The sequence below is a fragment of the Pelophylax lessonae genome (genome assembly GCF_965119305.1).
Source record: "Pelophylax lessonae genome assembly, chromosome: 3".
Classification (NCBI taxonomy): domain Eukaryota; kingdom Metazoa; phylum Chordata; class Amphibia; order Anura; family Ranidae; genus Pelophylax; species Pelophylax lessonae.
This window is the reverse complement of record NC_138770.1, coordinates 472,811,720-472,825,149: the sequence shown is the minus strand read 5'-3', so window position 1 is coordinate 472,825,149 and position 13,430 is coordinate 472,811,720. Positions and strand designations below refer to the sequence as shown.

General features: G+C 46.2%; 1 protein-coding gene across 1 annotated transcript in view; it reads left to right on the top strand.

Annotated features, from left to right (window-relative positions):
* ARID4B (AT-rich interaction domain 4B) overlaps window positions 1-13,430 on the top strand; it is a gene marked incomplete at its 3' end in the record, with an annotated part of 1,242,797 nt that overhangs the window by 862,085 nt on the left and 367,282 nt on the right. Inside the window, 1 exon segment of the mRNA XM_082250934.1 lies at window positions 9,295-9,392. Within this exon segment, the coding sequence (XP_082107060.1) occupies window positions 9,295-9,392 (98 nt within the window).

Genomic DNA, 13,430 nt, shown 5'->3' with positions numbered 1-13,430 from the left:
CCACTGCTGGCAGCTCCTGCGGTAACGTTTTTCTGGGGTTCCCTGTGGGTTTTCCTTGCAACTGCTGTTAGATTGTACTAGCCTGGGGTTTGGTAGCCTGCTAACATAGCGGTGAGATCGAGATTTGGCGACTCTTAAAGGGACAGTACACCTTTTTCTGACCAGTGTAAAATGGAGTCCCAGGATAAAATTTCACCTACAGACTCCTTCGGTGCTGCTGCGGAGCCTTCTGGGTCACTGTCACAGCCCAATATCACAGCATTTTTACTAAGCCTGGCCTGATGTCAAAAGTTAATTTTGTAATAACAAGTGTTGCCAGCCGCAAACGCCCTCTGCCTGTGCCTCCATCGGCAGTGTCTTCAGACTCTGAGGCAGATATGACGCCGCAGAAGCACCCCACCTTGCAGGGTCAGTGTCTTCACATTCTGTCGGTGAAGAGGACCTGTCCTCATCAGCCGCAGCGGGGGAACCCACCTTGGTGGAAGCCTTTATAGTTTCAGTGTGGAAAACTTTAAAATTGGCTGATGAATCTACAGCATCGGGTACGCAGGTGTCTTTTGGCTCCCTCTAATCCCAGAAATTGGGCAAGGCATTCCCTTGTCCTGATAGGTTTCATGCCATTGCAGAAGAACAATGGCAGTGCATGAAGCATATGCTGGTGGTGCCTAAGCGTTTTAAATGCCGTTACCCTTTTGCTGATGCAGTATCCACTAGATGGATGTACCACCGAAGGTGGATCACCCAGTTTCCAGGCTAAACAAGTCTACTGTGGTTCCAGTGGAGGAATCTCCGGCTTTTGCTGACCCTGTGGATAGACAGGCGGAGTCCCTATCCCGCTGTTTACACGTGAAAGCGGGTTACATTTTGAAAACTATTTTTGTGAACATTCTGGTGTCACAAACGGTTACTGAGTGAAGCTACTAAAAGCAAACTTTGAAGCTGAGTGGCTCCCCCATGCGGTGCTTGAACTATTGGACCAGTTGGCTCAAGCCCTGGTGTTCATGTGTGCTACCTCCCTGGATGCGGCTCCACTAGTGGCCAGGTTGTCGGCAGTGGGGATTGCTATTAGACGCATGGTGTGGCTAAAAAGCTAGTCTGTTGTCCAGGCTTCCAAAAAGGCCTTGACTGATCTCCCCTTTACAGGGAAAAGGTTGTTTGGATCCTCTCTGGATAAGTTGATCAAAGGTCTCAATGGAGAAAAGAGTACTCTTCTTCCTCAATCCTCTAAAGGATGTATGACAGACAAATCTTCATCTGCATGAAAGGGCACCCTCGGCCGCTTCTGGGGTGGAAGGACGTCTTCGCATCTTTCCGGAACCATGGATCTCCTTGATTCAGGACAAATGGGTTCACAAACTGATCCGCTCAGGGTACAAGATCGAATTCCAGTCACGACCGTCGGACAGGTTTTTCCTGTCCAATCTTCACCTGTCTCCAGACCCATTAAGAGACTTGTGAGGGGCGGTACAGGATTTGCTGTCGCAAGGAGTGATTGATCCAGTTCCCTCTCAGGAACACTTTCAACAGTTTTGTTCAACCATTTTTACCATGCCCAGAAAGGAGGGAGACAATCTCCTATTGAGAGCGGACTCTCTTTCAGCCCTAATGGGTGATCTAAGGATCACTGTCCAAACCCTGCAGGAGTTCGGGTGGACCATCAATTTCAAGAAATCCGCCCTGATACCTTCCTCGAGACTGGATTATCTGGGCCTGACTCTGGATTCTGCCTTGGTGAGGGTCTTTCCTCCCCTGGACAAGCTGCAAAATTACAGGAGGTGATTTGGTTGCTGTTGGGAACCGATCTACCCTTTCTGAGAACATGCATGCGGGTATTGGGTCTGATGGTATCAACCTTCGAGGAGGTTCCATTTGCTCAGTTCCCTACAAGACCTTTGCGAAAGGAGATTCTTGTCAATGGGAACAAGAAGCCAAAATCCTTGGACACTCTGATTCGGTTAAGCCACAACACACAGTCTGCTCTGTTGTAGTGGCTTCAGTCACCAGCACTATGCCAGGGCAAGTCCTTCCTCCCATTGTTTTGGATGGTGGTAACCACAGACGCCAGCCTGTCAGGCTGGGGTGGGGTGCTGGGGAAGCTCTGTGTCCAGGGAACCTAGACAGCAGAGGAGTTCAAACTGTCGATAAATGCTTTGGAAAAGCTTTGTCTGCGACAATGGATGACTCATCTGCAAGATTGTCTGGTTTGGATTCAATCGGACAATGCCACGGTTGTGGCTTACATCATTTACCAGGGGGCACCAAGAGTGTCTTGGCGGCCAAGGAGGTGGCAGAGATTATGGCCTGGGTAAAACAGTCGTCAGGTGTTGGACCAAGGGGAGTGGTCCCTACACCCAGAGGTATTTAATCTCCTGTGTGTTCGGTGGAGGACTCCCGAGGTGGATCTGTTTGCTTCTCGTCTCAACAAGAAGCAGGTTTGCAGCCAGGTCTCGAGACCCTCTGGCGGACACCAAGGACGTACTGGTGGCTCCTTGGGGTCAGTATCGGCTGATTTATGCCTTCCCTCTGACACTTCTCCCAAGCCTTCTATGCAGGGTAGAGGTGGAAAGAATTCTGGTCATTCTGGTGGCCCCAGACTGGCCTCGCTGGTCTTGGTACGCAGACTTGGTAAGGTTGGTCGCCGATGCTCCTTGGAGACTTCCTCAGGGAAGATCTGCTGTCTCAGGCCTGATCTTCCATCCTGCTTTACAGTCACTGGCTTTTACGGCATGGCTGTTGAAAACCAGGTGTTAAAAGATAGAGGTCTTTCTGACTCTGATTCCTATGCTATTGAAGGCTAGGAAGTAGACTTCCAGAAAGATATATCATCGTACGTGGAAATCGTACATTTTATGGTGTGAACCCTGGTGCACCATTGCTTGTTTTCCATTGCTAGGGTTTTGGCCTTTCTACAGAAAGGGGTTGAACAGAGGTTGGCTTTGGGCACTATCAAAGGCCAAGTGCCTGCTTTGTATCTATATTTCCAATGCCCGTTAGACACGCATACCTTGATTCGTACTTTCTTCAGGGAGTACACCATGTGGCTCCTCCGAGACAGTCCCCGCTACCTTTGTGGGATCTCAATTTGGTATTCTCTGTTCTTCAAAAGCCTCCTTTTAAAAACATTCGAAAGATTTCTCTACTTTCGTTGTCTCAGAAGGTTGCCTTTTTGGTGGCTATCACTTCTACTTGCAGAGTACCTAAAAGGGCGGCGTCGTCTTGCCGTTCACCTTATCTGGTGGTCCAAAGAGATAAAGTGGTACTTCAACCTAATCAGTCTTTTCTTCCTAAGGTGGTTTCTGATTGTCATTTGAATGAAGACATTGTGCTTCCTTCACTCTGTCCCAAGCCTAAGCATTCTAAGGAAATTGCTTTGCATTCTTTGGATGTGGTTCTGGCCACTGAGTCTTTTAAAAAAATCAGACACTCTTTTTGTCCTTACCGAGGGACCTCGTAAAGGATTGGCTGCGTCTGCTGCGACCATATTCAGATGGTTCAGACAGACGGTGGTTCAGGCTTATTCACTGAAGGGTCAGGTTCCTCCATTCCCTGTGCCTCCGTTCCCTTGGGTTTTTCGCCATCAAGCGTCTGTGAGACAAGTGTAGCACCACCCCCGCAGGAGCTGCTGATTATATTATTGGGTCTACACCCTGCCTAACAACCCAATCAAATTGGCTCGATCCCTCCTCAGGCACAACTGACCCAGAATAGGACTGGACTATCAAATAGATACACAGGTTGGAATACAATACTTCACTATGCAACAATACCTTGTTACCTTCTTGAATAGTAGTCCTTCTGGGTGACACAATGGAACAACGCACAAGATTGTAATTAACCAAACTTAGTTTACTATATATCAAATTGAATAAGGGAGATACAATACAATACAATACAAGTCCATAAAAGGTTATTTAAAACAGCTTTAAAAAGGTAAAAGAATACCCCCACACTCCTCCTGCATTAAGGCTAGACACAGTACCAGGTAGGTGGGCCTATCTGAGTCCCTCCCCCAGAGTTCTCTTCTTTCTTGTTGATCTTCGCTAGCAAGGTTATTGAATAGAGCTCATTTGTAATCCAGATTAGGAATAAAGATCAAGAGAGAGAAAACAACGAGCTGTTAGTTGTCACCGCAGGGTGTCTGCGTAACTGAGCAATAACTTCTGCGAGAGAGATAAGCCTCTGGCGACTCCTTTACAGACCGTATTGTTTGTCTATGAGTCTCCTGAGAGAGTATGGTGATAAACCCCGGGGGCTTTATCACCTCCTGCTGCGCTACCGCTATCTGTAGATAAAACTGTCTCTTCAGCAGATAAAGTCAGTTATTGGGCATGTGCCCTCTCACCAACAGAAGTTTCTCCTTCGCGCGCTTCCACTGCGGTCTCAGTCCTTTGGCTATATGCCAGCCGCGCGGGGTCCTTCTGGCGGATGACTTCCGGTCTCGGCAAACAGCAGTATGACCTCCAGGAATGTGCCTCGTGCTTGAGATGGGACGGTTCCACGTCGTCCCTCCAGGCTAAAAGGCTCTGGCCCAATATCCAGTGTCAGTCCTTCACTCTCGCTCGCTGGTTCCTCAGAGTCCAGCGCAGAAAGGCCCCCCTTCGCGCGCTTCTCTCTCCTTTAAATAACCTCCCCCATAGTGCCGTGCGGTGCAGCCGTGCACCCTGGATCTTGCAAAGCAGCCTGGGAGATGTAGTTTCTTCATCTTGTGAAAAGGAAGTCACAGCCCGGGAAATTCCATGCAGCTACCACTAGAGGGAGCCTAGTTCCTTCCCACATATCAAACAGTGTCTTTAGGCATGTTTAACCCCGCTACACAAGTTTTCAAGATGGCAACTTGGTTGTCCGTGCATACTTTTACAAAGTTCTACAATGCAGATGTGTTGGCATCTTCATCTGCCTCTTGAAGATATGGAGCTGCGTCTGTCAATGAACAATAGAGAAAACTGGACTTTTGTAAGAACTTACTGTAAAATCCTTTTCTCTGAAGTTCATGGACAGACGCAGCCCAGCACCCACCTCTCTACTTTTGTGTGTATGGGGTTTTTTGTCTTCTAAAGACTGCTTGCAACAAAACTGCAATCTGAAACAGAGTATGTGGGGTTATGCCTGCAGGGACAGCCCCCATGGGCGTGGTAACGTTTTTTTTTTTTCTTGCCTAGTGTCTATTCCTGATTGGAGTTGCATATCCCTATGGCAATGAAGATATGGAGCTGTGTCTGTCAATGAACTTCAGAGAAAAGGTTTTTAAGTTAAGTTCTTACTAAAATCCAGTTTTTTTCACACAGGTGGACTCCGCCAGCGGATCTGCATGCTCAGCGGGTGACCTTTCCGCTGATCCCCGCTGACCAGGTGGATGACGGGTCCGTGTTTGCTTCTCTTAAGCAGAGTGGCAACAGCCAGCTTTCCTTTATGGGTGGTTGGATGTAAATGGTCCTGCTGTCCATTTACAGCTGACAGGCTGATCTGATCCACCAGACAGATGGGGAACGACTCTCCTATCCATCTGTAATTAGCGGATAGGATCAGAACGGATGTTGGCGGGTGTCTATGGTCACATATCCGTTTACATCCGCTGTCACATAGAAGGCTACCTTCAGGTGTTTGGACACTGTCAAGCTACAAAGCTGCAGGGACATCCCTATTTATAACCCCTCCTTCTCCGAGTACGCTTCAGTTTTTGTAAGAGTCTTTAGGCGATGGTTCTCTTCCTTTTACTGAGAAAAGCTTACCTTCTTTTGTGGAGTTTTCTTTTGATTTCTCTCCTATTCTGGATGATGCTATTCCAGAATGATTCTTCCTACTGCACCATAGCTACTTAGGCTCCTCAAGCAGCTTCCAGATCAGTTGATACCTCAAAGAACCTTGGAGTGCCATACCTGGACTCTTACAGATGGAAGATGTGGGCTTGTCCGTATTGTTGCCTTCTTGCACTTGATTTTTCTGTGGGCACTCCTTTGATATTTAGTGCAATGCAATGGTTTAGCCGCAAGCTCTGTCTGTGGTCTGTCCTGGTGCAGAGTCTTGTCCTGGAAGACCTCTGTAGGGGGTATGCCCATCGTGAAGGGCAATGCCAGGGTAGGGTTAAGCCCCCCTTTTTTTTATCTAGCATTATAGATTTAGTGAGTACAGGATGGAAGCTCTACCATTAAGCCCATGTTGCCCCTTAGTCCATAGAACCCCCTTTGAAATGCAAAGGATCCGCTGATCACCCTTTCAGTGGTTTCTGCAGGGAACTAGAACCAGTGTTAATTTACCAATTGGCACTATGTGTACTGTAAATACTGGCACTCCTGCGCCTAAGTGCTTCCCTCCTAGTGGCAACTCCTAGTTCTCTCTTTCTGCTTTGGGAACATTATAGTAGCTATTATCACAATAATTGGGTTGCTGCTGCCTGCAAGTGCTAAGCACGAGGGCATTCCCTTTCCCTCTCTACTGCTGGGGAGGTTGTGTGTACTTCTCTAAGGTTGATATCACAAACATGACCGATCTTAAGTTCACAGAAAAAGAGTGCAATAAGAAATGTGATTTTGCCTTTACATTTCTTATTGCACTCTTTGTAATGTTGGAATACTGCCAATGACCCCTCAGCCTTGTATTTTTTTGAGGCATTCAAAAATGACAAGGCTGAGGGGTCATTGGCAGCATTCCAACATTACAAAGAGTGCAATAAGAAATGTAAAATAAAGTGGCTAAAATAAAACCCCCAAGAAATTCTATTGTATAAATAGTAAGAAAGTGAGGCCAGAACACATTGGCCCCATAAAAGACGGCGAAGGGAATCTGGCCAGAGGACAGAGAGAAGGCGAAAGTGTTGAATAATTTCTTCTCTTCAGTCTTCACATAAGAATTGGGGGGCTACACTAACCCAGCTTGTAATGATAAATTAAATAATACACCTCAGGAAGTACCCCCATAGTTAAACAAACTAGAGAAACTTAACATAAATAAATCACAGAGACCAGATGGCTTACACCCAGGGTTCTTAAAGAACTCAGCCAGGTAATAGCCAGACCATTATTCTTGATCTTTACGGAGAGTCTACAGACGGGTATGGTGCCAGCTGATTGGAAACAAGCCAACGTGGTACCAATATTTAAAAGAGGGCAGAGATATATCCCGGGTAACTATAGGCCGGGCAGCCTAACATCAGACTCTGCAAGATTATGGAGGGGATGTTAAGGGACTATATAAAAGACTTTAGTAATGAAAACAGTATTGTTAGTAGTAATCAGCATGGATTCATGAAAAAGGTACATAGGTATGGACCATAGGGTGAATACCTGGATAGAGAACTGGCTCCAGGGGCAAGTCCAGGTTACTAGACAGCGGGACAGTCGCAGCAATCAGTCATCTGCCTTTCACATGAAAAGTCCCATCCTTTGTCCGAAACTGCCATGCTTCCTGTCTTGTGTTAATAAGGTATGGGAGGGGGAGTGCTGCTATCTTTTGGAAAGGGCAGTCTGTAATATTGATGAAGGACTGTGATGATGGGGGTCTGAGGTGGGGGGGCTGTTATGGAGAGAGGTCTGTGATGGAGGGGGGGATTTGTGGAGGGGGGAGTCTGATGGGGGGTAGAGTCTGGGATGGGGGGATTCTGTGATGGAGGGGGGGGGGGAGTCTGTGATGAGGGAAGTCTGTGGTATGGAGTTTGTGGTTTGGAATTGAACATAATATGTCAAAAAATAGTTGCATATAGACAAGTTGCTGTTGCATGTAAATCTGACTTCCTGTTAAATTTCTTTTAGTTTTAATTATCATGATATACTATAATGGATGTGGGGGCCTTTTAGTGGATGTGTTTTGTTTCATTCTTGGTCCCGGGCAGCACAATATCTTCGGCCAGCCTTGTTTAGTTAATAGTCTAGTTTGATACCACTGGACTCTTCTAAAGCATTGTGCTATTGATTGATGGGTGTTAACAGATAAGGTTTGAGTAACAAAAAAAAAAAAATGAACCTGTGATTCTAATTACTGAGTATCCTCCACCCATTTCATACAGAATATGTACAAGCCTTTTATAAACAATAAAATGGAAGGGGGGTTCAGGTAAATACATTTATGAAGGGTGGCTTTCTTGGCTAGAAGGGGTATAATGGTGTACATTTGTATACAGCTTTTGGAGATCTGGACTCCAGGGATGTTTGATTCCAAAAAGTGACCATTTGGGGTGAAGGGGAAATAGTTCAGTTGATGTAAGGTGGCATATCCTACTACTGCAGTCCAAAATTGTTTGAGTTTGAGACAAAGCCAGAAAGCATGAAACCAGTTTGCATCTGGGTGTCAACATTTTGGATAACAAATAAATATTTTTTTTAGTTTGTTGCCAACACCAATTTAAAAATTTTACGGTTAAAAAAAAAAAAAAGCTTAGCAGAAATAAGGGATGGGGATTTAGTAATTTAGTAAGGACTAATCTGGGGCTAAGTTTTTTTTTTTATTATTATTAAAACTTTTTTTTTGTTTCTTTTTTATAACTTACCCATCATTTTATTTTAAAATGAAGGCTTTAAATGTTGCTTTCATTCATAAATGAATGAAGCGTAGGATTTGTCTGCCCAGCCCTGCAGATTAAACTTGTAAAGTTGCTCAAACAGCTTGGCCACTTTGGTTTAGGTTATTAGGCACACTGTGAATAGTTCTGATATGGAGCGTGTTAGCTGTCTCATGGACAGGGTAGCTTGGCTGATTACATCAGTAGAGCTATGCTCTTCTTGTGTAATATACCAGACAGAGCTGTTAGGTTGCCAACTCTTTCTGCACAATGCACGAAGACAGACAGCGTGGTGAGATGCATGAGAGACCTGTTAGTAGGGCAGTTATGACTTAGAGGCATAAGAGAGGCTCCTGCTCCCAGTACACCTTTGCAGGATTCTTGCTTGCCTTTGCCTTATCACTACCCTGCTTACAGGTCTTAGAACTCATTGCTTAAAAAAATCTGTAACTACTTTAAAACAGGGTTTTCCTATTTCACAGGAGTGCCAATTTAAAAATATTGGAAAGATGAAAAATTCATTCTGACTGGTGCTTTAGAGTTATTTAGTGTTCTGGAGTACAACCAGGGAAATACTGTACAGTGGTTTCCCCATAAACAAGAATCCAACATGTGTATGTACATATATCCAGTTTTCAACACTGGTACAAAGTTTAAAGTTTTAATAATTGTGTTTTTTGTGCGCATACATGTCCATTGCCCTCCAGCTTTGTGAACCGCATTTAAGTCTGTTGACTAAAATTTTTTTAGTCTTATTTTTTACTAACATTTTTATCTAATTTTTTTTTTTTTGGTTTTGAAAGATTGACAGTGGGGCTGTCTGGAAACAAGTTTACCAGGATCTTGGAATTCCCATATTAAATTCAGCTGCTGGGTATAATGTCAAATGTGCTTACAAGAAGTAGGTGCAATCCTTTCTTTTTCTTTGTGTTTTGAATTAGTTACATATAATGTACATGTTTATATGTTTTTGCTAAATACTTGACTATTTACTACGGGGCAGTAAATCTGACATTTACCAAACATTCTCTGTAAGTAAATTTTCCTGGTGTAAATATTGTAAATGGCATTAATTGATTTAAAACCAGTGAACGTTTGAACGTCACATTCTCTGCTTTTTAAATATGCCCCTGTGTGTTTTGGGAACGGTACAAGGTCTACATGTTGAGATTACATTTTGCTAGGTGTAGTGTATGTTAGAATCAATTGAAGGGAAAAAAGTTATACTCTGCAGCTAGTAATGAATTCAATAAAGGCAAGCTGGCAGCAGCTTAAAACCTCACAGGCTTTACCCTTCATTTACAGTACATACTGTATATGTACTGTATGTTTGATAACAATAATCCCCAGTTACACTTACTGATAACGGTGTTTCTGGGAATCTTCCAGGGAGAGATGATGGGCTCCTTCTGCAAGGAAACACAATTATTAGAAAGCTTTTTTTTAAAAAAAACCCCACCCACTCCCTTGTCTTCAGTTGCTATAAAAATAATTTCCTGCACCAGTACATGAGGGTTATGCCACAAACCCTAATATTCTTCTAGGATGGCGGGAAGTAGGCCTGCCATCCTAGAAGAATCCCCGAAACACTGTTACTACTAAGTATAACTGGGGATTTCTCTATCGTCCATCGACAGACGCAGCCTCATCTCCATGAACTGAGTGTGTTTATGCTCCTCCCATCAGGGGTAGTCTAGGCAGTAGAATTTGAATAAAACCGCCCAGGGGGCTGTCCCTCTAGGCATAAACCCCCACTGCACAACCCAGCACATCAGTTTTGTTTCTGCCTAGAGAAGGAGTAGGACCTAGGTTTGTTTCCTCCTGGGACTCCAGTCTGTTTTTTTTTTTTTTTTTTTTATTCTTTTCAGAATATGTTCTTTTTCTTTTTTTATCTTTACTCACTTGCTAGCTAGTGTTCAAGGAATAATTTTCCTGGCGATCTACAAGCAACAATGCCAGCTGGGGCTTTACACTGGATAATCTAGATCCTTATGGTCCCCCCAGTCTGGCCTATGGGCATGAGCAGGTTATAGCTCCGACCTAGGCCTAGCCACGACGGTGCCCCCTGGTCCGGAGGGGGACAAGCTTGCGAGCGAATACATCGCCGGGATAAATCTACCTGGAACGCCCTGAGCCGCAGCGTATCCATTGGCTGGCAGCACCCCCACTTCGGGTAGGAGGCAATCTGCCTGGAGAGCCAATCCAGGTCATGGTATGGTGAGTAAATGTGCCCCCCTTGCCCCTGCAGGCCTTGGGGGGATGTGGGCCTTCCTCTGGGGATAATGGGATTTGTGCCTCCCAAGAGATCCCCCTGGTCTCCCCGGTACCCGGTCTGTGTGTTCTTCCCTCTCCCTGTCCTTGCATCTTAAGTGTGGGCAATGGGAATTTTCCACCATAGACTTGTATGGGGCAGCCATTTTCCCTGCAGCTTCCTATTGTTTTCTATGGGCGTCCGTCTTTGTGTAGCCCTGGTGCTATACTCGGCAGTGTTTCCCTATCAGGTGACATCACTTCCTGTGTGGTCATTTCCTTCTGCTGTGCAGAGGTCACTTCCTGCTTTTCTCTCCATACTGTAGTAGATTCAGGAGGAAGTGTGTCTGAGGTGGAAATGTATTGGGGGGTCCCTGCGGGTATAGCCTTACACTTTATGCTATCAGTTTGGTTTAAAGGGGTTCCTCTGCAGACCACTGCGATCGGTGGTAGATACCGCGATCGGAGCTCTTAGAGCGACATTACTCAGTTTTTTGCAATTTGGAGTCTCAAACTGTAAAATCACCTACAGACCCATTCTGTGCGACTCCCGGACAGTCCGGATCGCAGTCGCTGGCCTCGATTTCAGCTGCCCTGGAAAGCCTGGTGACAAAAGTTGATTTAGTCATGAAAAAAGTTGATAGCCAAAAACGGTTGCTGCCTTCTCCTTCTATGGAGATGTCTTCTGATTCAGAGGCTAATGGGGTCGCCCCGGATGCCCAACTACCTGAGGGGTCCCTGTCCTCACAGTCAGATGGTGAAGAGGACCTGTCCTCTTCAGCGCAGGAATGCGCTTTAGTGGAAGCCCTGATTATTTCAGTGACGGATACTTGAAAAATGGCTGGTGAGCCTACGCTGGCAGGGACGCGGTTGGCTTTTGGCTCCCAAAAGTCTCAGAAATCTGGCAAGATTTTCCCTTGTCCTAACACTTTTCACGATATTGTGAATGACCAATGGCGGAGTGTTAGTGATGCCAAAACGCTTTAAACTCTGGTATCCTTTTGCTGAAAAGGTCTCCACCTGCTGGACGGTGCCACCTAAAGTGGACCATCCTGTTTCCAGATTGAACAAATCTACCCTTGTGCCTGTGGAGGATTCCCCAGTTTTTATGGATCCAGTGGACAGGCGTGTCGAATCCCTTTCCCGCCATCTTCATGTGCTGGTGGGTTCCATTTTGAAACCGGTTTTCGTGTCTGTGTTTGTTTCTGAGACGGTGACGGAATGGATTAGGGGGTTGTGGGAGTCTTTGGACCCCGAGACTATTCTTCGAGACTTTTCCCCTGGAACAGCTGGAACTGTTGGACCAGGTGATCCAAGCTCTGGTGTTCCTGTGTGATGCGTCTATGGATGCGGCTCCCCTGATGGCCAGGGTCTCGGCCATGGGCATTGTTTTACGACGCATGGTTTGATTGAAGAACTGGTCCGCTGACCAAGGTTCTAAAAAAGCCTTAGCTGATCACCCCTTTCTGGGAGACAGGTTATTTGACGACTCATTGGATTAGTTGATCAAGGGACTGACTGGCAGGAAGAGTACTCTTCTTCCTCAATCTTCCAAGGGTATGACACCCCGTCCTAAGTGTGGTCTCTCCTTTTCTGCTCACAAACTGTTTTTCGTGCCTCTGGGGCGCAAGAAAAAGGTAAGCCGTTCAGAACTTCTGGAGGTGCTAAAAAGCCCTGGGGCAAGACCAAGGCTGGTCAGTCCGGTGCGGCAGACACGTCCTCTTCAGCAGGAAGGGGTGATCTCACCCGGTTCAGGGGTGGGAGGACGTCTGCGCTTCTTTCAGGAACCCTGGACTTCCTTCATTCAGGACGATTGGGTTCGCAAACTGGTTTGTTCTGGGTACAAGATCGAATTCCGGTCCCTGCCAGGGGACAGGTTCTTTCAGTCAAATCCTCATCTGTCATCTGGGAGTGTTTGAAGGATCTGCGGGAGGCTGTGCGAGATCTCCTGGCTCAAGGGGCGATTGTGCCGGTTCCCGAACATGAACGCTTTCGAGGTTTCTATTCAAACCTGTTCACTGTGCCCAGAAAGGAGGGCAAAGTGCGTCCAATCCTAGACCTCAAGGCTCTCAACCGCTTTGTGCGGGTGCAGAAGTTTCGAATGGAGTCCATTCAGTCATTGGTGGCATCTTTGAATCAGGGAGATTTTATGGCTTCCATCGATCTCAAAGATGTGTATCTCCACGTCTCCATATTCGAGGAACATCCATGATTCCTCCGCTACCAAGGTCCTAGCCCCTGTGCTGGCCCTGTTGCGTCGATGAGGTATCTCCATTGTTGGGTATCTGGATGATCTCCTGTTGCGAGCAGTTTCCTATTCGGATCTGCTGGACAACATCTCCATCAACATTCGGACCATTCAGGAATTCAGGTGGACGATCAGTGCCGCCAAATCTGCCCTGACCCCATCTGTGCGGGTCACCTATCTGGGACTGAACGTCAGCTCTGCCCTGGCGAGGGTCTTCCTTCCCTTGGACAAGCTTCAGAAGTTGCAAGGGGCGGTCAGGTTACAGATGGAGACCGATCAGTCTTCCTTGTGGGCTTGCATGAGGGCCCTGGGTCTGATTATCTCAACCTTCGAAGCAGTCCCGTTTGCTCAGTCTCACACGAGACAGCTGCAGAAAGAGATTCTGTCAAAATGGAACAGAGATCCTCGGTCATTGGACCAGAAGATTCGGTTGAGCCATCT